Below are 27,529 nucleotides of genomic sequence, written 5' to 3' on the forward strand. Positions count from 1 at the left end.
TTTTGTTTATTTTCTCCATATTATGATATGTACAACAATATAACTGTGTTAGGTTATAATTTGAATATGTGATAATGTGGGGACTGGAGCTCGAACTGGGTACAAAACCTGTGTTGCAAGACACAAGGCCCTATCCCCGCACCTAGTGAGTTTGTAGTTCTAACAATATTAACAGTAATTGTGACGTAATTAAATAATTTCGTAATATTCATATTCATTCAAAGTTACATAATTTCATATCTGTATTGGTTATTTTAACAAAAAAATGTGTGACTGTATGTATTAGTGTGTAGATTTGATGAGTGTTTGTGTGTTTTGTGAGTTTATATTGGTTTACAAGTGTATTTTTGTAATATCGTCGTTATAAACCTATATTCGGCTCACTGCTGAGCTCGAGTCTCCTCTTAGAATGAGAGGGGTTAGGCCAATAGTCCACCACGCTGGCCCAATGCGGATTGGCAGACTTCACACACGCAGAGAATTAAGAAAATTCTCTGGTATGCAGGTTTCCTCACGATGTTTTCCTTCACCGTTTGAGGCACGTGATATTTAATTTCTTAAAATGCACACAACTGAAAAGTTGGAGGCGCATGCCCCGGATCGGATTCGAACCCACACCCTCCGGAATTGGAGGCAGAGGTCAAACCCACTAGGCTATCACAGCAAATTTTTTTTTTTTAGTAATATAGTGTATTATTATTGGCTTCACTTTTGTATGATGTGGAGAGTAGGACATTGTTATTTTAATTAACTATCATTCGAATACTTTCAGCATACTTTTTTTTCTATTTGACAACTTTGATATCGAGCATTTTCTTCCTGAGGCTGACTATCAAATGGAATAATCTGATGAAGGAACTCGAAATTGCGAATCTCAATGAATATATAGATCAGAATATTAAACGCAAATGTAATTTTGCCGTCATCGTTTTACTTGGTCTTGCATTTGGTAAGTATTTACTTGGCCTTGCTTGGTCATAGCGATTGGGCTTTCATCATCATCATCATCATCATCATCATCATCATCATCATCACCATCATCATCATCATCATCATCATCATTATTAGTCGATGGACTCTTGTATAGACTTCCAAACATCACTGTATCGAGCCGTCAGCATCCAGCGGCTCCCTGCAACCCGCTTGATGTCCTCGGTCCATCTAGTGGGGGGGTCGATCAACACTGCGCTTTTCGGTGCGGGTTCGCCATTCTAGCACCTTGAGACCCCAACATCCGTCGGATTGCTTGATGTTTAATTTTTTTTTGGAGTCTTCGAATAGATGGTGTTGAATTGACCCATAAAACCGAGTAGGTCGCTAACTATAATATTATGTTTCAAATGGAGGCTCAGATTCACTAAATTTGCAATAAAGTGAGCGAGCTATGCTCGGAGTATCTCTGCGTGATCGAGTCAGAATTAAGGAGATTCCCAGATGAATTAAAGTTACCGACAGAGCTCAAGCACATCGCAAACCATGTATGTGTACATATATTATAGCGTGTACATATATTGATGTAAACGTACCCGAGGTGCTGGAATGGCGAGCCAGCGCTACAATGTTGATTGAAGCTCCACTAGGTAAACCAGTGGCTGTCCACTCGGATGATAATAATGATGATTATTTTCTTTCTTTTACAGTAGATCACGGATTGTCTTTATCATTAAAATGGACGTACATTGTAGAATGTGTGTCAAACGGTACTGATGTGTTCAAACCGTTTCTATTCATAAACTTGTACTTTATCTCCGAGCAGGACGTACCATTTTCTACAGCTGTTGGAATTTATTTTACGGTACGTAAAGTTGCAATGATGTGTGTACTGTATTATAAACTGGTGCAGTACATTCATTATTATTAATATTATTATAAAAAGAAGGAATTTGTAACGCGATTGATATGATTTGAGTCTAGTTCTTTGTTAGGTAGCGTAAACACCGTCACGCTGCTAGTCGCGTTAGTGATTTTGTGCAATTATGTTTTATTGTGTAATTCTTGATCATAACTGACTATAATAACTATAATCATAACTGACCTTGATCATAACTGACTATAATGACTATAATAACTTGACTCGTACTACTAGTAGGTTATAACCATAACCAATTTTAATGACTTTTGTTATTATTCTGAATACAGGTCCAGAATTTCATAGTCACGATAATAGCGAGTTACGTACACCTATTTATCATATGCATAAGTCTCTACCTTTCGTCAATACTAAAACAGATAAATAAAGTTATTCTGTCAAAGGATGGAGAAGTAAGTACCTGTATTAAATAATACTAAACTACGAGATTTTGATGGCCAGAGCTATGATAGGACTGTTTGACAATGAAGTTTATATCACGGTGGCTTTTTTTTATTATTTTTTCTTTACAAGTTAGCCCTTGACTACAATCTCACCTGATGGTAAGTGATAATGCAGTCTAAGATGGAAGCGGGCTAACTTGTTCGGAGGAGAATGAAAATCCGCACCCCTTTTCGGTTTCTACACGGCATCGTACCGGAACGCTAAATCGCTTGGCGGTACGTCTTTGCCGGTAGGGTGGTAACTAGCCACGGCCAAAGCCTCCCACCAGCCAGACCTGGACAAATTAAGAAAATCTCAGTCTGCCCAGCCGGGGATCGAACCCAGAACCTCCGTCTTGTAAATCCACCGCGCATACCACTGCGCCACGGAGGTCGTCGAAACGGCTTTATCAGAAAGCGGGTTTCTAAGGCCTTCTCAATCGTACAATTGCCTACTGTGCTAGCCTACATAGAAGCAAAGGCTGTAAAACTCAGTTTTTGTACTCTTACTAACGTTCGCCTGCGAATTCATCCGCCGTTAGACCTCCTTAATCCGGCCCTCTTGCAAAATCCATACTTAGCAGATGTTAACTAACTATAAACTACCTGCCTGCCAAATTTCATCTTTCTACGTCAATTGGTTTTCGAGATTCCGTGATGAGTGACCTTTATATATTACTAGCGAACGTCCGCAACTTCTTCCACGTGATATTCAGTTTTTCACAAAGCCCACGGGAACGATGGATTTTTCCGGGATGAAGCCAATGTCTTAATTCAGAGTGAAATTTATTTCCATTCCAAATTTCAGCTAAATCGCTTCAGTTGCCACAGCTTAAAGGAGGAACAAACATACACACAAATTTTCGCCTTTATAATATTGGTGTGATACCCGTGCGAAGCCGGAGCGGGCTGCTATGTTTTTATAAATCGGTCCTGTCGTTTCAGAGACTAGCCCGGACAAACAGACAGATAGACAAAAATTTAAAGATTGTGTTTTACTATCGTGTAAATCACTATAATCACTTGAGAAAATATAGAATATCTTTAAATCACAGACGGACACTTCCATTTTATTTATATGTATGTAAAGATAATATTATATCATTAGTCTACTTTTGAATAGTCTGTATATTTCAGTATTTACCAGCAAGCTATTGGAGGAAACTGCGAGAGGACTACAACAACGCCTCGCGATTGGTCCGCCGCTTTGATGACGTCATCAACTGTATTACATTGATATCTTTCGCAAGCAATCTCCTGTTTGTGTGTTTGCAACTTTCGTATCTTTTAGCGTAAGTTATATATTTATAAAATTTAATTAAAAAATCATGTATTTTAATAAATTTTCCGAACAACAAAAACGCTGTCGTCTTTTTTGTGACGTCACACTGTTACTTGATGTACTAAATGTCAAACTAAGTACTATCTAATATTTTTATCAAAATATCATCATGGTCGCAAGCGTTTTGGCTCGTATTATCAAATTAATATTTAAAAATGAAAATGCAATCACGTCTCAAAAAATATGATATTTTTTTTCAAACGAGTAGAGCTAGAAAGATCAATTTAAGATAATTTAAAAAAAAAGTGTCAATTAGCCTATTGTTATTGTTTTGATAGTCGTTTCCGTTATACAGATCATATAGCGAAAAGCTTCGACCAACACCTTAAGAAGCTTTCGCTTCTGCTAGATCAAGGGTCGGATACTGAAGGTTCCTCACTCTGGAATCCTGACCGTTCACCGGTTGCTTGGACACTTAAATTTTCCACAGTTGATTTTTTTTTTATTAATTTTTAATAGTGTTTTGTATTTTGTTATCATTGATAAAAATTAAAAAAAGAACAATAAATAAATAAGAGAAAATCTATACTAATATTTTATAGCAAAAGAGTTTGCTTGTTTGTTTTATTTGAACGCGCAAATCTCAAGAACTACTGGTCCGATTTGAAAAATTCTTCCAGGTCTCAAGGTATGACAACATCAGTGAAATTCTGTTAAATTTGTGTTTCTTTGTTTGCAGAAATGGCATTCGAGGAACATGCCAAAGTCGTTACTACTACGACAATTTATTAGTTTCCAATAATTCGTCAGGGTTAGTATACATAATGAGTGCCGTGGGAACGCCGTGATGGTCTAATGGATATGACCTCTACCTACAATTCCGGAGGGTGAAGGTTCGAATTCGGTCCGGGGCATGCACCTCCAACTTTTCAGTTGTGTGTATTTTAAGAAATTAAATATCACATGTCTCAAACGGTGAAGGAAAAACATCGTGAGGAAACAGGCATACCAGAGAATTTTTATAATTCTCTGCGTGTGTGAAGTCTGCCAATCCGCATTGGGCCAGCGTGGTGGACTATTGGCCACTTGTTGAGCTCAAGTCCCCTCTCATTCTGAGAGGAGACTTGAGCTCAACAGTGAGCCGAATATGGATTGACAATGAGTATACATAAAAAAAGGCTTCGATAACGTTCACGGTTGCTTTTAAGTTTGCGTTTTGTATCAGCTAAAATTTTGTGTGTGAATATGTTTAATTGTTACTTCTTCACACCGCAACTACTCGTACTGAATTGATTTACCACATTTTTTAAATGTAGATAGAATATACCTTGTATTAACAGATAGGCTACTCTTTATTACGGGAACATCCATGGTTACCGCAGGATTTGTAAAAGTAGTTTTTTATTCGTCGTTATCAACCCATGTTCGACTCACTGCTGAGCTCGAGTCTTCTCTCATAATGAGAGGGGTTAGGTCTTAGTCCACCACGCTGGCCGAATGCGGATTGGCAGACTTCACACACGCAGAAAATTAAGAAAATTCTCTGGTATGCAGGTTTCCTCACGATGTTTTCCTTCACCGATTAGGGCACGTGATATTTAATTTCTTAAAATGCACACAACTGAAAAGTTGGAAGTACATACCCCGAACCGGATTCGAACCCACACCCTCCGGAGTCGTAGGCAGAGGTCATTTCCACCTATGTATATGTTCGATAACATCATATATATTTACATTTATATATATAGATATATTGGTTTCCAGGTCAATTTACCCCTACATATACGCAACGTTCTCAGTATATTCGGTGATGTTTCTCATCCTACGCGCGCTAGGTCTCGCCCTTATTGCAGCAAGAATCCACTCCGAGTCCTTGGTCGCCGTCCCGGTTCTCTACAATGTGCCTTCACCTACCTGTGGTATTGAGGTTAGAAGTAGTCAGGGTAATACAGATCTGAATAATTTGAAGTCTTAGGACCGGTTTCTCCACCTTCTGATGTGTCTGCTAGCTTATTCACGAGTTTTGTCTTTGTAATTGTAATTTAAAATAAAGTAGGACGGTAGCAAAACGTTCAGGCTATATAACATTCAACAGAAGATGGTGAAACCGGCCCATAAAGTCATAAAATGATCACAACCAGCCAATTGTCGTCGGTTAAAATTTTTTTTTTAATTTTTACATTTTTTTCGATCCTCTGGTTTTATAAAATGGACATGAAAGTTTTTATAACTGTTCTTAAAAACCATTTTTTTTGTTGACCTTTTACATACTTTAGAATCCAGTTAGTGAATTTGTGTGTGAAATGTGTGAATGTGAATGGGTGAAAAAAAGTGGAATGGTCACCCCCAGCCCAGGCCTACCTTAACCACCGTGTAAGTACTTAGGTATATCTAAAAAAATCTTGATAATTCTACTTTAATAATGAAATCATTTATTTTATCAAAAAATGTTTGCCACAACGTTTTACGACAGTAAAATACACACAGAAGAAAAAAATAATACAGCTTCAAATGTTAATTCGCCACTTTGGTACACATCAGCGAACATTGTCCTAGAAAAGTGATAAAAAAAAAATTATTTTTCTTCAAGAAACATACTTAAGCAAATTATTTAACTAGATCCTTATTATACATCACATTATTATCTCCATATACTTTTATACGGGGCTATACCTGGGTTTCCGGGGCCGAAATTGTATGGGCCGTTTGGCATTTCCCTTTCTTTTCTTTACATAATTTTGCAGCAGTGAGGTTTATCAAAGCACCCAATCCTCGTCTAATTAAGGTTGAAAGGGCCATAAAGAAGTCCGATTACTGCCTCTGATGATGATGATGATGATCCTTTGTTTATCATATTATTCAACCTATTTATAAGTTACACTTCTACCTTTCCGTGACCGTGACGTGACCGTGACGTGACCGTGACGTGACCGTGACGTGACCGTGACGTTACCGTGACGTTACCGTTGTAGGTTCTCACTTGTTTATCTTGTGCAGGTTCAAAGATTCATTCAACAAATACACGGGAGTACAGTGGCTCTGACTGGACACAATTTCTTCTATGTAACTAAAGATCTTCTTTTATCAGTAAGTTAGTTTGCTTAAACTAGTGTTTTTCAAGTTAAATCTGACTTTTTTAGATATAAATTCTAACACACACTTTTTTCATATTAAAACTGTTAATATATATGTATGTTTCAGGTTGTCGGAACTATTGTCACTTACGAGCTAGTTTTATTGCAGTTTGAGTAAACCAACATCTAAAGTTGTAATTATAAAATACATTTATTTATTACAATTATGTCACTAAATAAAAAACTAACTCCAATTATCCCATTTTATTCTCACTTTTAACTGAAACTAAAAATATAAACGGTCTAAGAATATATACGGTCGGATTGAGAAACCTCCTCCTTTTTTTGAAGTCGGTTAAAAACACTACACTACAGCATTTGCTAAGCACTTCACGAAACTTGCTAACAGAATGCCGTTGTTCGCAATAAAGGTGGTAAACCACCTTGATTGCGACCCTTAGGCGGGCTTTTACGACAAAAACTCAAACAAAAAATTATATGAAAACTATTTCTGGATTTACAAGGCTTAGAGTATACCTAATAATTTAAGGCGGTTGCTAATATATTGAATTATTATGTATATGTTAATGGTATAGAAGTTCATTGCCTTTAAGGTTCTTGAAGCAATAAATATAACATGAGACGCATCAAGATCGGTTATTATTGCAAACATTACTGTAATAGTAGGGGAGCCAAGGATACTAAATTTGCAGTTACTAAAGCGTCATGGTTGACCGATTACATTTGGTAGATAAGATGATAGGTTTAAATGGTTAAATACATTTCACTTTATGCGGTGGGAAAAATACAACAGACTTTTTAAGGCGAGTTTTACTACTTCGGCTAACTGAAATTGTTAAAAAATATTAGTGATTATTTCCTTCATAATAAGTAAAAAAATAACCACTCTCGTCGTGGCTAGAGAACTGAAAAATAAGGGTTTTATTGTGATATTTTGGAACCCTCCCATTCCATTACGCTACGCTCAAATTGTTGATGTTCGAAATGAAAATCTTTGAGCTATATAACTAACCTACTTTAGCCAAAACTGACGTGCTGGTTGAGTATTTATGAAGTTGAAGTTCTATTGGTTGCCCTAAACGTAATAAGGGCTCATACTTGGCAGAGGTACTCAACAACGTGCAAGATATAGTCCTTCATGTCCAGTTGACTCACTCAAGTAACTGCAAAACTCCCTTGTTCGGTTCCCCTACTATAAATACATAAGAGATGCAGATAGAGAATTTACAACGTGTCTGGCTCATATACATTACAAGCCCTGACGTTCATTGCCCTCAAGACAAATTACAGTGTCTGCTGTAAGTGGAAACGACCATCTATTAGTTAAGTGATTAGGATGTTAATGGAGCTCAAGTAAGAGAGGAACGAAGAGTACACAAATAATTTGCCGACTTTGGACAAAACAGTTTTAGGGTTATGTACCCCTAAAAATACAGGGAGCCGTGATAGCCTAGTGGATATGAATGATATGAACTCTTTTACCGCCGAGCGATTTAGCGTTCCGGTACGATGTCGTGTAGAAACCGAATGAGGTGTGGATTTTCATACTACTCCTACCAAGTTAGCCCGCTTCCATCTCAGATTGCATCATCACTTACCATCAAGTGAGATTGTAGTCAAGGGCTACCTTGTAAATAATAAAAAAAAAACTACGATTCGGAGGGCGTAGGTTTGAATCCGGTCCGGGGCATGCACCTCCAACTTTTCAGTTATATGCATTTTAAGAAACTGAATATCGTGTGTCTCAAAATGTGGAAAAACATCATGAGGAAACCTCCATATCGTAATTCCCTACGTATCTGACAATCCGCATTGGCCAGCGTGGTGGACTATTAACCCTCTCATTCTGAGAGGAGATTCGTACTGAACAGCCAAATATGGTTTGTTAATTTAGGGGTCTTCATCACCATGATGATGACCCCTAAATTAAAAACAGAATTAACAGTGTCTAGCATCAGCCAGCATCAGATTGGTAAGTGAAAAACCGTCGCAAGCATTACCAATTACTTACCTTCGTACCTATTATCCTACTAATATTATAACGCGAAAGTTTGTACTTTGTATGGATGTTCGGATGTATGTTTGGATGTTTGTTACTCTTTAACACTGCTACTACTGCAGCGATTTGGCTAAAATTTGGAATAGGAATGGATTTTACTCTGAATTAACACAATAGGCTACTTTTTATCCCGGAAAATCCATGGTTCCCGAGGGATTTGTGAAAAACTAAATTCCACGCGGACGAAGTCGCGGTAGTCCGCTAGTTATAAATAAAGAGTTATTATCAGGCTATGCTTATGAAGGGGATGATTGCCAGGGGCTATGTAGAGAGTAACGCTGGCAATCATACTCTTCGGAGTTCAGGGCGAAACTCGGCAATGCAGCGGTACAACAGAAATAGTTAACATAGGTAGACTTGAATATAATATTTTCACCTTTTTACCCGACTGCAAGAAGGGTTATGTTTTTCGCGCGTATCTTGTATGTATATTTGTATGTATGTATCTATGTATGTAATATTCTTTATTACCTCATATCTTCCAAACAGCTGGACGGATTTACGTAATTAAGATATAATTAGATTTGTCTTAATAACCCAAGCGTTCTTAGATAGGTGAAATTAAAAAAAAACAACAAGACGACTGTGAGACGCTATAGACTCGAGACGAAAAATAAATATTTTTTTTTTACTATTGCAACATGGGTATCAAAATCAAGGGCTTTTTGTGAGGAATTCAAAATGGTATATCATAGCCATGTTAAAAAAAACTATAATTAGAAAAACGTTATTTATTAATTGTCTAAACAAAATACACGAGGCGGATGACTATAAGGTGCGAGGTTTATGAAGTGAAGTTATATAACACCCAAAATATACTAAATTAAATATATTGATTAATAAAACAGTCGGGACCTGTAAAAAAATGTAGACGAAAATCATTCTATTCAATATAATAGGTCCCGACTGTTTTTTAATTGCTTTCTACACTTCTGGACTGAGCTTGTTTTTTTCTTTTCAATTTTTGTATAATTTATGCAGTCAGGTTTTTTTATTTGTTTAATTAATTTATTTATTTTCATTTCCTGAAGTCTAAGCCTTTCTTATGATTCGCGTAACATCGCCAATAAAACTCCACCTCCGGTTTAATGTAGCAGTTTGCATCGAGACTGTTTTCTTAGATTGCTCGGGACTCGGGACTTGGGCCTCGACGGTGACATTTAGTAAATTGCTCCGTTTTACGATGAACGTGCTCTATTGTCTTATAGACCGCTTACATGACGTCGGATCGATCTTAATTTTATTTTATAGGCTAACCCTTCCTTACAGGTAACTATAATTGCACGTAATTCTCATTATCAGCGGAATACGGGGATAAAATAAAGCCTATGTTACTTAAAAAAGTAAAAGCTTATAATGTAGTTTTCTATTGGTGATATTTTTTTTTAAACTCGGGCCAGTAGTTTCAGAGCCTATTTGTAATTAACAAACAGACTGGTTTAGGTTATGCCAATGGGGCAGTCTATGGTGCAATGCTCTTGCGTACAATGTGCTTATTCAATTTTGATTTGACGATAACAACATTGTTATTAAAAAATAATATAGAAGCTGGAAAAACACTCATACTCATTTCAACTATATTGAAAACAGGGCGGCGCAAATTAATACGTTTTTTTGCGGAGAATTTCTTGAAGAAAGAAAAGCTCGATTTTTTTCTTGCCTGACCCAAAACTCGAACCCAGGATCTAATACAAAGACACATAGGCTAACAACGGGATTAATTGAAGGCAGTTTCTACATCAAAAACGTAAAAAATCATCATTAGGTGCCTTCTTCCAGCTGAAGTTTGGCGGTCATGTGTAGAAAACTCTTCCGGTCTTTTGCAGTATTTTTAAGCTGTGTATATGTTAACTTGGTCCACTCTTTGACATCATCTATCCACTTTCTCCGCTGTCTTCCTGGAGCACGTTTTCCGGGTATCTTACCTTCTAGGATCAACCTAGGAAACTCATAGAGGGATCCCCGTTGCAGATGCCCAAAAAATGCGATTTTCCTCCTCTTAATGGTTGTCATGAGGCTTCGGTTACAATTGGCTCTTTTTAAAACTTGATCATTCGAGACGAAAGAAAGAAATCTAAACATCGTATGAGAAAAAAAATACGAAATATTATCAAGTGCTCCTTACGTTACGTTTATCTGTAAACGGAGCTGAGTACCCCTAGGACCTCGATCCTGCATTTAACAGTTAATACAACTAAAATCCCATTTTCTCCGCGAGGTCATGTTTATTGGAGTAATGTTGTATTTTTTTACTTTGGTTTGCTTTATTTTAAAAAGCATCAATGGCTCCACGGTAGACTTATCGAGAGGTTATGGGTTCGAATCCCGCCCGCTGGACTATCGTCGCACTCTATTCTATACACAGGATTTCCGACTAAATGTAAGGAATACGGGATTATTGGTCACATTTAAAGTGGCACTCGACCAGTGGCATGAGAAGTAGCGAGGAAAAGAGGCAGAGACGTAGTGAGGCAACGTAACTCGTAGCGAGAACACTGACTGCATTTCGTGGACTGATCCTTTCTGCAATAACTGAGACCTTCTGACACCAGGCGAGACATCTAGCCAACATATAAAATTATTAAAAATTTTAAAATGAGTTTCCTTTTGTATGTTTAGTTATTAGTTACGTTTTCACGTTGTTGCTACAAAAACATTAATTTTGAAATTTTATCTAAGGAATCTAAGTTAGGGATACAGAAGATATATTAGAAGAACCTTTCATAAAGTACAGTTTCCGACAAATTAAAATACACTTTTACTTCAAAACACTTAAATTAGTGGTGTCGCGTGTAATTTAGTCATCATCATCATTATTAACTCGTATTCGGCTCACTCTTGAGCTCGAGTCCCTTCAGAATGAGAGGGGTGAGGCAAATAGTCCATAACGCTGGCCCAATGCGGATTGGCAGACTTCACAACACGCAGAGAATTAAGGAAATTCTCTGGTATGCAGGTTTCCTCACGATGTTTTTTCTTCATCGTTTGAGACCACCATTTTGATATTTAATTTCTTAGAACGCACACAACTGAAAAGTTGTATAGGCCCTGGACCGGATCTGAACCCAAACCCTCCGGAATCGGTGGCAGAGGTCATATCCACTGGGCTACATCTCGAGTAATTTAGTAGATACATCATAATAATATTAAAATTATAATTAAGTTTATTACAGTTCAATAATCTTATTACAATCATATAATGACATATAAATTAAGTTAGTTCATTTAAAGTCATGAGAAGCAATCAAACTGGAGTCAGTGACTTCTAAAACAAACTTTACCTTAGAGAATAGAAGATTATTATCAGTTATTAACTACTAGGTATGTACCGGTTATAGGTGATAAACTATTTATAGATCTTTTCAATATAATAATGAACAATCATGATTATATTTATTAGTTGTTATCGATATTTCGAATCGAAATATAATTATTATGATAGCAAGACCATTGTCAATTTATATAATAGCTTAGAAATTGTCAGTCTCTGCTTCTACTAAGGGTAAGTTTTTTATTATTTATAAGTTAGTCCTTGACTACAATCTCATCAGCCCCCCTAACAAAATGGCACGTCGATTCTCTTTCTACGATCGCTAACGCTTCGAAAACTAGAAAAATGTATGGGAATGACAGACCTAGATCACGTGACCTGTCTATAGCATTACCATACATCTTTTAAGTTTTCGATGCGTTAGCGATCGTAGAAAGAGATGCCACTTGGCTAGGAGGGCTGATGGTAAGTGATGATGCAATCTAAGATGGAAGCGGACTAACTAAGCCTTCCACCAGCCAGATCTGGACCACTTAAGGAAACCTCAATCGGTTCAGCTGAGAATAGAACCCAGGACCTCCGTCTTGTAAATACACCGTGAGGCCGTCAATTCACACAATTTAGGCGTGCACACAATTTTCAAGTAAATATAGTAAAATAAAAAATTTCATTGTAAGTACAATTAGTTAAATTAAAAAAAAAGTGTTTATATTAAAACTGCAGGTAAATTGGCACTCTTTCTGAAAATTAAAAATTATTTATACAAATGTTACAAATAGTTCCTACTTCCCGCCTATTTCGTATAGATAAGTGTCGCCGCCTAGCGTATAGTAGCGTCATTTCATTTCATACTTTTATGACTTCCGGTTATTATAGTTAAATTTAATTAAGTAACTATGATTATCAATCCGAACAGTGGAGAGGTTATTATTAATTATTATTATATATATTATATTAATTTATAATGATATAAATATAATTATTTATTTTACATGATATAAATTCATCATTGGTTATTTTACTCTTGACAACTATGACGTCACGTTATGATTTAGTTTGTATTCAATTTCTCAACTTTGTGTTTCGATATTTTAATATTATTTTACGATCGTTATAAATATCTTTTAATTATTAATGTGTTTTAGATAGAATTATAACGTTTGGTTTGTATAATAATACTCCGGAACTATTATTAAAACGTACTTGTATTGTTAACATATTCGTGCTACCAACAGTAGACACTATCTTTGCAAATATTATAAAATAGAGGGTTGTTTAGCAGATTCATTCATATACTACCATCAGCGTGTAATATTAACATTATAGCGGAAGCTATGCTGAAATTGTTATCGAATAAATTTGTGTACAGTGAAAATATTATTTTACTTCTCCCACCTTCTGTAACACAAATGATTATTTATTTAAACAATCGGTAAATCTGTTCAGTTTTATTACAATAGTAAATAATATGTTTTGTTCAAATTCCGCAAACGTAGTCAAGTTTTTGATGGTTAGTATCAAATACGTAGTAAAAATATTTATTTCGATCGTATGCAGTTTAACGACTTGAGCAGCAATAAATTATTTGTTACGCTGTTTGAGAAATGTGAAATTATTATTTTTACAAGTTTCTTATTTATTAAAAATAAAAAAAGTTATTGTTATAATTTTTGGTAAACATATACATCTTTCATTTTTATTAAATTTTACTGTATTTGTATTTTCACATCAGTGGCCTAGTTCCTTGAGGCCAAATTATAAACAAATTATACTTGACTTTCATGTGTCGGAGATTCATAGCGTCGATTTTGCTGATCTGTAGTCAGTATTTTCATAACTATTATAATTACTTTTGACGTTCTTTACTTATTTCAAATTCGATTTAGCTTTTCTAATTTTCAAAAAAATAAGCGTTTGTTTGGTAAATTACCATTTAGTATTTGTGTATTGTCATCCGATTTGAAAAATTCTTTCAGTGTTAGATAGCCCATTTATCGAGGAAGGCTATAGGCTATATTTTATCCCCATATTCCTACGGGAACGGGAACCACGCGGGTGAAACCGCGGAGACGTCTACTAGTAAATAATACAGAGGCTGGATAAACACTCTAAATCTTTTTAATACGAGTAAGAAATGCTATAAGGCATGACTTAATTTTAAACGCATCCCAAATAATTTGAAGACAGAGTGGCGCAAATTACTGAGTTTTTAGCGGAGAATTTTTTAAAGAAAGAAAAGCTCAATTCTTAAAGCCTCATAGGCTAACCACGGGATTACTTGAAGACAGTTTCGACATCAAAAAGGTAAAAAATAAAGAAATAAATAAAAGAATAATAAGAAATAAAAAAAAGAAGAACCGTTGGTAGAATCTTTAAAAATAGTCAACTGACGTATCGAAAGTGCTTGTAAACTGAGCCTACTTGAAATAAATGAATTTTGAATTTTGCATTTTGAAATAAAAATAAATATCGTATGAGACAAAAAATAAATAAATTATTAAGTGGTCCTTACATTACGTTTATCTGTAAACGGAGCCGAGTACCCCTAGGACCTCGATCCTGCATTTAACAGTTAATACAACTAAAATCCCATTTTCTCCGCGAGGCCATGTTTATTGGAGTAATGTTGTATTTTTTTACTTCGGTTTGTTTTATTTTAAGAAGCATCAATAGCTCCACGGTAGACTCAATACCGAGAGGCTATGGGTTCAAATCCCGCCCGCTGGACTGTCGTCGCACTCTATTCTATACACAGGATTTCCGACTAAATGTAAGGAATACGGGATTATTGGTCACATTTAAAGTGGCACTCGACCAGTGGCATGAGAAGTAGCGAGGAAAAGAGGCAGAGACGTAGTGAGGCAACGTAATTCTTCCACCAGCCAGATCTGGACCACTTAAGGAAACTTCAATCGGTTCCGCTGAGAATAGAACCCAGGACCTCCGTCTTGTAAATACACCGTGAGGCCGTCAAAACACACAATTTAGGCGTGCACACAATTTTCAAGTAAATATAATTGTAAAAAAAAAACATTGTAAGTACAATTAGTTAAATTAAAAAAAAGTGTTTATATTAAAACTGCAAGTAAATTGGTACTTTCTGAAAATGAAAAATTATTTATACAATGATTATTTATTTAAACAATCGGAAAATCTGTTCAGTTTTATTACAATAGTAAATAATATGTTTTGTTCAAATTCCGCAAACGTAGTCAAGTTTTTGATGGTTAGTATCAAATACGTAGTAAAAATATTTATTTCGATCGTATGCAGTTTAACGACTTGAGCAGCAATAAATTATTTGTTATGCTGTTTGAGAAATGTGAATTTATTATTTTTACAAGTTTCTTATTTATTAAAAAATAAAAAAAGTTAAATATTGTTATGATTTTTGGTAAACATATACATGTTTCATTTTTTTTTATTAAATTTTACTGTATTTGTATTTTCACATCAGTGGTAGTTCCTTGAATTATACTTGACTTTCATGTGTCGGAGATTCATAGCGTCGATTTTGCTGATCTGTAGTCTGTATTTTCATAACTATTATAATTACTTTGACGTTTAAATATTGGATAGAAGCAGGCGTTACTTTGCGGAAGTTCATCATGATTATATAATGATTTATTTATTTTGCTATCATCCGCAAAAAGTCGACGTTGCAATTGCAATTGCACGTTGTAGAGTCAACATCTCCTGAGGATGCTCCGGTTTCGGGGTGAAACGTACGTAGAGAGTATTTTGTTGGACCTGGGTGACGTTGTCGCATGGGTTCGTCGACTTTTCGCAGATGATAGCAAAAATAAATAAATCATTATATACTTTGACGTTGTTTACTTATTTCAAATTCCATTTAGCTATTCTAATTTTCAAAAAAATAAGCGTTTGTTTGGTAAATTACCATTTAGTGTTTGTGTATTGTCATCCTTCATTATTAGCAACTCATATTCAGATTACTGTTGAGCACAAGTCTCCTCTCAGAATGAGAGTGTTATAGGCCAATAGTCCACTACGCTATTGGTAGACTTCACATAGAGAATTAAGAAAATTATTCTCAGTTATGCAGGTTTTCTCACGATGTTTTTCCATCACCTTCCGTTTGACTATGAATGAACTGAATCAGAACAACTTTGAGTTACATTTTGGTGCGAAGTCACGCCTTTTTTATTTATTTATTACGAAGCCAACGTTGTATACAAAAAACTTATGACTAATTAAAAAATAATATACTACATTGTACACCCCACTTACAGGTTAACTCAACATGCGTTTAATTTTAGACAATTCTTAATTTACCATTAAAAAAACACAAAAACTAAATCTACCTACCAACCTTACAAAAAAATTCTAAAAGAATTAAAAAAATGTAATTACAATAATAATGAGAATTAACAATAAGAACTTTTAACACTTTATAAACAATACAAAGGTACAGTGTATAAAAGTTGTGCCATTAATATACTTTTACTATCTTTATCTCATATTTAGTTGCCTCAACAAAACACAAGGGCTGGCTCATTTTTTAACCGACTTAATTTCGCAAAGGATCAGCCTAGCTTCCCAACTTAGAAATGCAGCCAGTATTCTTGCAACCACTCCACGTGGATTGTAAAGTTATTAGTATAAGTTAGCTTAAGTTCGTTATTGTATTCTTTCTCCTGGCACCTTTTTTTATATTGTTCTTTGTTTGTTTGATTAAGTACTTAATTTAGTTACATATATAGTTTTAGATTACTTTAGCTTAAGAGAATGTAAATAAATATAAATTTAAAAAAAAATCAACGACGTTCTCCTAACAGTGCTCGGTGAAATACAGTTACAAATGGATGAGGACACCTGCAGCAAGGTGTGTCAAGATCTGCCGGACGACGACTTCCAGCCGGTGTGCATGATGTTCAGTCGATACAAGCGAGGGTACCAGTTCTTTGTCAACTTGTGCCACGCCAGGCGATCCATTTGTAGAGAAAATTTAGGTAAACCATCATCATCATCCATTAATTACTAGCAAACGCTTTTACCCGTGTAGTTCTCGTTCCCGTGGGAATACGGACATAAAATCCTATCCTACTTCCTACTAAAATAATAAACGCGAAAGTTTGTATACATGTTTGGATGTTTGTTACTATTTAACGCCGCTACTGCTGACGCGATTTGGCTGAAATTTGCAATGGAAATAGATTTTACTCTGGACTAACACATAGGCTACTTTTTATTCCGAAAAAACCATGGTTTCCCGAGATTTGCGAAAACTGATGATCTTGATGATATCAATGTTTATTACTCTATGCAATCCTAGTTAGTTTAAACATGACTTTTTGAATTAAGAACACTTGTGGGTATTGTTGTACAAGGAAACCGAAATGGATAATGTTACTAGGTACGAAAAATCATTTGAAACTTAGTTACGTTAGAGCTTTTATATATACAGACACACTAGTTTTTGTATTATTCAAAAATACCAAATAGTTATGATTTTACATGTATTCAAAGTTCGCATAAATATCGACTCCAGCTAACGGTCGCGATATTGAACGTGACGTCATCGCACAACATTTACACAAAAAAAATTTTTCAATGTTAACCATTAGTTCGTCAGTAGGTAAGGCAGAAGTACAAAATTGCCTATAACGGGCGAGCAAATGTTGTTTGATTATGTCACGGCGTTAAACGCGAGCTGATCACCGCGTGCTCACTTTAAAATTCTATATCTCAGGAATTAATTAACGTATCGAAATAATTCTTTCACAAGTATTTTTTGTTTTCAACGGAGAATACAGAAAGCTAACATATAAAAATAGTTAACATTATTCATTGTGAGTTTAGCGTCCCTTAGCATAAATAAAATGGTAAAAACTAAAACATTTATTATTCCCAGTGTTACAAATGGTACACCCCACAAGATGCCTGAAGAGCAAACAGTTTTATATGCCCATAAACTAAATGGAAAGGAAACAACACTATGTACGACGTTTGTAACATTTTTATTTGCATTGTAAAGTTAATTGCTTTCTTCGGAACAGTGTGATTTTACTCGTATATAGAGAACAAGAAGAAGCTTTGTCAAAGTCAAGCTGGGTTTTGTTTGTTATAAGTTATAAGTGACACTATCTACCTATTAATTATTATACATTAGATATAATAGGTATCTTCTCACCGACGTCTTCTTTTTTGGAGTTTGGGTCACGAAAAATGTTAGCGAGATCTATTCAGTCGGGGTTATTTTTGAGGATGTTGCACTACTTCATCTTGCCTTGCCAGAAAAAGGCAGAGGTGTCACACCCGCTGATGGCATGCAGAAATAAAACCATCTCGCGTGGAACCAGCATTTCTCCACAAGTGAGAATTTCCCATCTTACTGTATCTTCGCAACCAAAAGACAGTGTGATCAGGTTTCGTTAAAATTGTAGCAAATTTCAGTATCTTTATTGAAGTACTAACAAACGTGCTTGAAAAACTCTTCATTAAGGTAGATTTTTTTTAACAAATTGAAATATGTGCCAAATTTTCGCAGTTTTTCGAGCACCGTGGAGGCAGCACAAGGTTTTGAGGGTTGCTTGGGTATTAACTACTCTCAAGGATAACAACATATAAAAAAATCGTAGTTACACGCGTTTGCAATGTTTTTTTTATAAATAATTAATTGACCGGCCTAGTATGTATGTTGCAAAAATTGAGATTTCTTGCTTGTACCAACTACAATTTTCCTCAACGTGAGATGAAAAAATTAGTGATATGTACGGCTGCTTATCCTTAATCCTTAGCTTAGGTATTCTGTTTTCAAAATAAGCATCATAGTAAAATTTAGTTTTGCTGTCTAGTTTATCAAATAACTTAATATAAAGGTCGGCGCACTTTCTACATCGCTGGTCAAAAGACAACCTTAATTTTGTTTTAAGTATAAGTACATTAAAATTCTGAACAGGAGTCATTTGAGCAAGAATACATTATCCTAAGAATACATTAGTTTCAGAACGGTGTCTGTCACCTGCTGCATCTGTTGGACGTTGAGTTGGAATTTTGATTAGAGTACTTTATCAAAATGGCGCTTTCGGATATTCAAATTATAATACCGAAATGCATATCTAAAACGCTTCCCTGAGTGGCTTTCACAAATATGACTGTAAATTTGTTTTCTAAGAGCAACACTTAGTAGTAGGTAAAGTATAATTTACATATAGTTACATGCGCTCTATGCAAGCACAATGCACTGCCCAAGTGTCCAAGATGCGTCAGGAAAAAAATATCTTGGGCAATATTATGCTTCACCGCGGTGGAAAAGCAGGTATTGTAAATTTACCTACTCATATTTTTTAATTTGATTGTGTTAAATTTAACTTTTTTTGTCTCTATTACTTTTGTTTCCAGAAAGTTATGTGTTGCCCACAAATTATTTACCTACCCTATAGGGTTATAACCCTCGCGATGTTTGTTTTCAATTACTTAGGAGCCTTGCAATACGAATAAATATTTTAATAATAATCATTGTCTCTATTTAATCTACAATAATTAAAAATTCGTTTTTTACAATTTATTCAAGTAAATACAAAAAATGCAAGTAATCCATTTCTATTTTACTAATGTATCTATATATCATCAAGTATTATAATGTAGATACAGTAGTAGTGTTGTACATTATTGTTGTCACTGTTGTATCAACTGATTGAGGCCCGTTGAACTGGAACATCACTAGTTCGTACGTCACTATAGTTCCGGCTACCTAGAACCAAAGAAAAAAAAACATTTTTAGGAGTTAATAAAGAGAATAAGAAGATAACCATGGCAAAGTGGCGTGCATACTTAAGCACGTGCACGCCACTGGACCATGGTTCCTTTTTTTAACTAGGGTAAGTACTAGATGTACATTTAGTCATACAAACTGGAATTTCTCTTCTTCGATAAGGATTTGTAACGACTTTCGGATATGCAGTGTTTGTTTTTAATGTATGAATGCTCAAACAGATCACCTTAAGGTGTACTGCTACATATCACATTATTAAATTATAAAATATAGTACGGCTTTACTGTCCACTCAAATAATGACGCAATAAAAGAAGACTCTAACTCGGCATTTTGCCATTTACCTACTTCCTATAAAAAAGTATGTGTTATCGCCGCGTTGCAACGACTTGCGGTACGGACGGCTTCAGTGTGCTTGTGGCGTTCGAGCCGTCCACATCTCTTGTTGTGTAATTCTTTATGGGTACTTGGGATAGGCGGGGAGAGTGACTTGAGTGGAAAAGGGGAGTGTTTGTTAACAGTTAAAGGTACCTTTAACCCTACACACAACGTTCACAAGTGCGTGACTTCACTCAAGGTCATTCTCTGCAATTCTAGGGTCTAATTAGAATGCAGCAACGATGCTTGTCCGCAGTAATAAGTATATGACTATATGCCATATAATATTATATTTTATTTCATACTATTTGTCTTTCACGCAATGTTATTCTTTTACAGAAAAAAATAATTTTCTTCATTAAAGTAAACACAATTACATTTACGCTCAGTCGTAATAAAACATCTGTAAATGTACCGCTGGATCTGAAAATTTTTAATTAATAACCTTAATTTTTCTCCTTTATAAAATTAAGCATTTCTCTCATTTCATTAGGCACAAGAAAAATGCCGGTAATTTTTAATTGGGTCTCTTGAAATTTAACAGTCACGCGTTTTGATCATCTTAAAGAATTATTTTTACGAAACGTAGGCAAACCTTTTAATATTATTTTAATTAGCATTTTTTGACGGCCTCCGTGGCGCAGTAGTGTGCGCAGTGAATTTACATGACGGAGGATCTGGGTTCTATCCCCGACTGTGCTGATTGAGGTTTGTCTAAAAAAGTCCAGGTCTGGCTAGTGGGAGGCTTGGGCCGTGGCTAGTTACTACCCTACGGGCAAAGAAGTACCGCCAAGCAATTTTAGCGTTCCGCTACGATATCGTGTAAAAACCGAAATGGGTGTAGATTTTCATCCCGCTAACAAGTTAGCCCGCTTACATCTTAGATTGCATCATGACTTACAAGTGAGATTGTAGCAGAGGCTTACTTGTAATCAATAAAAAAAATGCGCGTGTCTTTTTCGGTATGAAAACAAGCAGACACACCGTGGTATTACTCCCGTTAAATAAAGATTTTCCTGTAATTGCAGGAGATAGGTATAAGACAGTGCTATGCCTTTCAGACGGTCAGACAGACAGACAACAAATTGATTCTATGAAGGTTTATGTCTTTCTGACATACGGAACCCGGCCGATACCACAGGTAGTCTATAAATTGTCAAATTCCATTTTGAATGGTACTCACAGTAAGAAGCAAGCCACGTGTAACGCTGAAAAACTGTAGCCCACTCAATGCGACTTTGTTCCCGTTTACTTGATCCAGGAACCTCTGAACCTACAACAAATAGGGATGTTGACAGTTTTTTAAATTGTATATATCTTAAGAGTATGCTAATAGTAAAGCAATTTTGTAAAAGTAACAGGATATCTGCGAGCATTACTTTCGGAGCTCCCTGAAAAACGCCCCATACAAAATGGTACGAATTAATGACGTCGTAGGTACATAATGATCGTTAGATTTGTATGGGCGTTCAAACAAAATTACTTATATCTTTGTTATTTGTGCATTTATGGTTATAGTTCACATATCAAAAAATGTCACATTTAATGTAAGGAAGCTAAAACTGTATGAATTTCTATCTAATTACGATAAAAGATATTTAATAGATTTAGAAATTTTATTATCTTATTTATTTTGCATATATCCAGATAATCTTTGCTTTTAATGTATAAATTATTTAACATTGACCTTATTTACCCGAATGTATCATAAACATAAATATATTCAAATCTAGTGACATAAAAAGTTTTATAAGCTGACTCATGATGCTGAGCAGCGTCGAGGATTTTAAATTTTTATAATTAACATAATTGTATCTCCTCATATTTTCGCGTTTTGTGGAATCTGTAATACGATTTTATGTGTCTACAACCTTTTGTTAAGTTATCTTTTTAAGATAAAACATGTTTTCAATAAGCATTACCTTCCCTCTGAGACAGTCGGAAAATTTATTAATCTCCGAGGAAATTAGAAATTGTGCGCAGAAGAATTGGCAACCATCCGCTACTGGGAAACATAAACGATACAAAAGCAACAGTCCCCTATAACTCCTGGTTATGGAGTTAATACCCACCAGGCCTTTCACCAAGTTTTGGTAGGCTTAATTTATTAATGCTGTGTATTTATTGCTATCAAATGTTAATGATATTGCCTAACACATTGAAAGGTTAGCGTGCTCAGCCTTAGGCTGCACTGACTGATACACTGATGGCTGATGGCCCACTTGATGATAAGTGGAACATGAGATGCAAAAACACTTCTTACAAGGCGCTGCACTGTGTTCATCAATCTGAGACATACAGGATTATTAAATTACAAAATGTAATAAATTTAATATTACGTGAAGGAAAATCTTGAGAGGAGACTTGTGCTCAACAGTGAGCGGAATATGGGTTGTTAGTGATGATCACTTATTTTCTAAAAATCGGTAGAATTCGATTTCCCAGCCGGTGGTAGAGCCACTACTTTCTGTCGACTTTTAAAACGTTTAATAAATTTAATTTCTTAAAATGCACATAACTGAAAAGTTGGAAGTGCATGTCCTGGGACCGATTCGAACTATGCTCTCCTAATCGAAAGCAGAGCTCTTATCCAGTGGGCTATCACGGCCCTAGTAGTATAGTAAACTCACCTCAACACAATACACTGGCGATGGAACGTCATACAACACTGGGGCTGGCACCATTGAGGCCGAGTTAACTTGTGACGCGATGAGCGAGACGGCAACAGATCGGGTGATGAGGTAGGTGAGAGAGAACAGGAAGTATGCAGCTGCTTCGTAACCGCTGAGTAGACTGTGTTTTGTACTGGAAAATTACAAATTGCCAGATGACACAATACCAGTATACATGCAAAGATTTAAGAATTTACTAAAGCAATTAAAAAAACCCACAATTTAGTTACACACAAAGGTTTAAAAATAGCCTCAATTTAGTGGCACCCCTAATTTGAAGTATAACTGTCTCGCAAGGTTCGTAAGATGTTAATTTTGACAAAATAATTAATATGTTGCGAACAGCATTCTCGAAAAAACAGGAGCAACACAGCTCAGGTATTTTCTAATAATGTGATCATGAATTTACTAAGTAGGTGCACTTTTTACTAATTAATCGTCAAGTATAGCTTAGCTGAATTCTTTAAGTATCATAATCATTTCCTTTTTTACCCGTCTACGGCAAAGCTAAAAGGAATGGTAAATAATGGTTTGTGCAGTCTATGTATGTTTGCGTATAGGTATATCCCTAACTAACTGATTTTTTTTTTATTATCTACGAACTTTTATTGACGTTGGACTGAAAAATAAATTTAATTTAACTTTATCAGATGACTAACTGACGCCGCGCGGTTTCACCCGCGTGGTTACCGTTCCCGTAGGAATATGGGTATAATATACAGGAAGAAATTTTTTTTAGTGCGGATATTTTTATATTTTGTACATAAACAAAATTTAATGATCACGTATTTTTTCTTTTTTTTTTTAACTCAAAAATAACAAAATTATCGTTAGCTAAAGTTATTTACTTTTGAACAGAATTTTAGGGTCACCCTATTGTGCGTTTATTTTATTTACGTTTGATACCTAAAGAACGTCACCAGATCACTTTTAAGCTGAATATATATTGTTTAGTAATAATATGTACATTATTTTGTTATTTTAGAGACATAAATTAAAAAAAAAATTACATAAAATGTATCGAACTGTTTGTAGATTTATATTCTATTAATGTTACAGAACCACGAAAAAAAATATCCGCACTAAAAACCGAATCACCCTGTATAGCCTAAAGCATTCCTCAATAAATGGGCTATCTAACACTGAAAAAAAATTTCAAATCGGACTAGTAGTTCCTGAGATTAGCGTGTTCAGTCAAACAAACAAACTGTTCAGCTTTATAATATTAGTATAGATTTCCTAAACTCACCCTCACCTTATGATAATAATATCATTGCCCTCACCGACAAACTTACCCTTTGGCTCTGTTTGTACAATCACCGACACCTTTGATCCCATCTCTGCAACAATGTATTTTTTTACAAAACAAAAGAGGATTCACTTATAAAAAGGAAATGACGGAAATGGAAAACGTGACAAATTATATTATTTACACATATTATACTTTTTATACATTGAATCACTCTACCAATTGCTGAAAATTTCATTAAATGAACATACAGCGAAAACGATTTCATTTTATACTATGTAGTCTATAATGATAATTATTAAAGTTATTTATCTATATTTTCTTAATGCAATATGGTAAAAATACTGGTAGTATTCTAGTGGTATAAAAATAGTATGAAAAGACATTATGTTCCTGTATGCATAATGTATAATGAGTTCAGAAAATATCTTAAGATATTTAAAAATCAGAGGCACAACGGCTGACGGGTCGTACAATTCTTCCCGGTTAGCAGCGGTTGGCAAGCATTAAAATATTCTGCAGTAAAGACTATACATAATATTATCTTCTTTTTTAATCTCTCATTTATTTATTCCTTCTTTTTTATCTTATTATTATAAATATCTCCACACTGCCCCTATATTAGAATCTGTATAACGGCTGTGCGAAGCCGGTGCGGATAGCTACTGGCTAGTAGTAAATAAAAGTTATTTACTCCAAAGTGTTGAACAGCTGAAGGCAGATGAAAAACAAGTTGTTGGCGAAAGATATGAAAACGATTCCGCTAATGACGTCATCCGCTCTTCTCACCATTTGCACCGCTCTGCCGTAGTCTTCGCGACTAGCGCGCCAGAAGGATTCCGGTAAATACTGGAACATTTAAAAAGTAAATTAAAATATAAGTAAGGTTTAATCCTCTACAAACATTAAACAAAAACACAAAAAAAAACATTAGATACGAGTATAAATGTTGCTCAATAACAGTCTGACGTGACGGGTAGCGGCGACACTAATTGTACCATTATTTTGTGGTAGAGGAAACACCCTTAGCAGGTCCCATGACTTGTGACCTTGAGAGTAGGTTTAAAAGATCCCTTTTTACTAGCCAACACTCACCTTCCCTACACGATATATGTTCCATGCCCACGCTAAGTAATTTATGATAAACAATAATTACAACACAAAACATTTTTGCACAAAATCACTAACACAACTGGCAGCGTGACGGCGTCTACGCTGCCTAATAAACAACTGAGCTCAGGCCATCAAATACCTTTTTATTTATACCAACACTGATACCTCCCCTCTACAATAACCTAAATAATAAATGATAATACTTACCACCTGTAATCGAGGAACATCTAACACTCCTATATCCAACATACTGTAAAAGTCCCATTAAAAACTGTTCAGACGTTTCAGAGCTTAGCATATGAGAAAACATTATTTTAAATTCACAGACATTCACTTCAACTTTATTTAAAATGTACTTATTGATTAAAGTTCTTTACCACATACAAGTTTATGTGGTTGTGGGATAACTTCAGAGAGAGGCTGACATCTAGAAAAGTTGTTCTAATTATTATACCAAAATCAATTTCACCAAATCGTTCTTTCTGATTACTTTTCTTAAATATTAAAGTTTAAAGTGCATTTACCATTGTCAGCATTGTTCTTTGTTAATCATCGAATTGAAAAGACTATAAATAATCTATAATTACCTTTCCTTGCGCAGTCAGCAATTTCTTATTAACGTGATTCAGTCGAAAAGTTAGGTAATAGCTCATACAAATTACGAATAGATCGGAGAAGTTCCATATAAATGTTGATTGGAAGTGAAGAAACTGAAACAAGAAAAAATGTGAGATTAATTAACGGTTTCTTCATCATAAACCGATGGATGCCCAGTTAGCTAGACTCTAGGTCTAGCTCCTCTTATATAGACTTCGAAACATCAAATCTATATAGGGGGTCTATAGTAGGGGTAATCTCTGGATCTACGGAACCGAATTTGAAAATATTTTACCACTACAAAGCCGCGTTATTTGTGAATGTTTTAAGTTATGTTTTCTCCCTGTATTCTCACTAGAACGGGAACTATGTGGGTTAATCCGCGGGTTGTCAGCTAGTTATTATAAAAAGTATAGTGTTTTTGAGGTTAAAATAAAGCCAACCGCACATATTTTACCAGTCATCACGCAACCTGTGTCACATGAATGAGTAGGTTGTAGTGAAGAAAATAATTGACAGACTCCGTGGCGCAGTGGTATGCGCGGTGGATTTACAAAACGGAGGTCCTGGGTTCGATCCCCGGCTGGGCAGATTGTGATTTTCTTAATTTGTCCAGGTCTGGCTGGTGGGAGGCTTCGGCCGTGACTAGTTACCACCCTACCGGCAAAGACGTATCGCCAAGCGATTTAGCGTTCCGGTACGATGCCGTGTAGAAACCGAAAGGGGTGTGGATTTTCATCCTCCTCCTAACAAGTTAGCCCGCTTCCATCTTGGACTGCATCATCACTTACCATCAGGTGAGATTGTAGTCAAGGACTAACTTGTAAAGAATAAATAAAAAAAAAAAAGATTTTCTTTGCCTTAAGTCTGTTGACGCGACTTACTTCGTATTGAGTAGTAATATGAATTAAAAGAGAAACTATAAGACCAAATTCCTTAATTATATTTTTCCATGACCGCGTGCCCTAATTTCTTCATCCTAAATGTTAGCGTTATTTGTTTAATAATTAAGTTAAGCTAGAAATAAATATTATTGTAAGACACATACATGTATTTATACACTTAATACACTAAGTAAATTAGGTTATTCACTTTCATACAAATTATGGTTATATTTAATATATATTATAAATCGTTATCGTTACTTATATTTACATCGAAAATTCTTTTGCTCCTGATAAAATCATTAAATGTATGCATAAGTAAATAAATAATAAGTTAAAAGAAAACTTTATACACTGTTTAACTTACCCCCTCTTTTACTCTTATTACGTACAAACTTACGTAATACGTAATAAAATTAAGTACGTACGTTTTACGTAATTGAAATTGAATTGAATGGGCAAAAAATAATAGAAATTTTCAGGTTGATGGTATAAAAATTTAAATGTTGTTAGCAATATTTATACCTACTATGATAAATATTGCCAACAACAGATACATTTTCTTATAGATACTTACTTTACGTACGTTGTTACAGATGACTAAATACTTTAGTCAATCTGTAAATAATCGCTAAGCGTCGATACAGATTGTCTAAATAACCTTAACAAAGTTCAAAAGGAAATAAAATATGAAATACGGTCAAAAGACCTTATGAACTGTCCAATGGTTGTAAAACTTTCTCGTCGCGCAAGTATTATCTAGAGCTTTATATTGTCGAAAAATCAGACACAACCGTCTTCAGGGGCGAAATAAATCCGGCTGAACCGGAACAAATGACATTTAAACTGATAAAACTGCTCCATACAGTAATAAATTTCGTTCAGTAACTTAATCTATAA

The 27,529-nt window shown here is 35.1% G+C and overlaps 2 protein-coding genes across 2 annotated transcripts; one reads left to right on the plus strand and one right to left on the minus strand.

The window, feature by feature from the left end:
• The first annotated feature begins 849 nt into the window (after positions 1-849).
• LOC112057969 (gustatory receptor for sugar taste 64f-like) lies at positions 850-6,826 on the plus strand. Its single transcript, XM_052891560.1, has 6 exons — positions 850-949; positions 3,440-3,584; positions 4,314-4,385; positions 5,339-5,501; positions 6,572-6,661; positions 6,776-6,826. The coding sequence occupies exons 1-6, from the start codon at positions 850-852 to the stop codon at positions 6,824-6,826; spliced, it is 621 nt and encodes a 206-aa protein (XP_052747520.1).
• Positions 6,827-19,599: 12,773 nt separating this feature from the next.
• LOC112057976 (gustatory receptor for sugar taste 64e-like) lies at positions 19,600-24,124 on the minus strand. Its single transcript, XM_052891561.1, has 4 exons — positions 24,042-24,124; positions 22,745-22,919; positions 21,294-21,387; positions 19,600-19,712 (listed from the first exon to the last, which is right to left on the minus strand). Exons 1-4 carry the CDS (start codon positions 24,122-24,124, stop codon positions 19,600-19,602), a joined length of 465 nt encoding a protein of 154 aa, XP_052747521.1.
• Between the last annotated feature and the right edge of the window lie 3,405 nt (positions 24,125-27,529).

The sequence above is a fragment of the Bicyclus anynana genome, chromosome 4, assembly GCF_947172395.1.
Source record: "Bicyclus anynana chromosome 4, ilBicAnyn1.1, whole genome shotgun sequence".
Classification (NCBI taxonomy): domain Eukaryota; kingdom Metazoa; phylum Arthropoda; class Insecta; order Lepidoptera; family Nymphalidae; genus Bicyclus; species Bicyclus anynana.

What these genes read in the sequence shown, in the direction of transcription:
- LOC112057969 (XM_052891560.1), top strand. Translation starts at nt 850, where the DNA reads ATGAAGGAACTCGAAATTGCGAATCTCAATGAATATATAGATCAGAAT. An exon ending in GTTTCCAATAATTCGTCAGG is followed by an intron (nt 4,386 to 5,338) that starts GTTAGTATACAT and finishes ATTGGTTTCCAG; the next exon opens with GTCAATTTACCCCTACATAT. An exon ending in CACCTACCTGTGGTATTGAG is followed by an intron (nt 5,502 to 6,571) that starts GTTAGAAGTAGT and finishes TATCTTGTGCAG; the next exon opens with GTTCAAAGATTCATTCAACA.
- LOC112057976 (XM_052891561.1), bottom strand. Translation starts at nt 24,124, where the DNA reads ATGGGATCAAAGGTGTCGGTGATTGTACAAACAGAGCCAAAGGGTAAG. An exon ending in AATGATATTATTATCATAAG is followed by an intron (nt 22,920 to 24,041) that starts GTGAGGGTGAGT and finishes GTAATTTTCCAG; the next exon opens with TACAAAACACAGTCTACTCA. An exon ending in TGGCTTGCTTCTTACTGTGA is followed by an intron (nt 19,713 to 21,293) that starts GTACCATTCAAA and finishes GGTTCTAGGTAG; the next exon opens with CCGGAACTATAGTGACGTAC.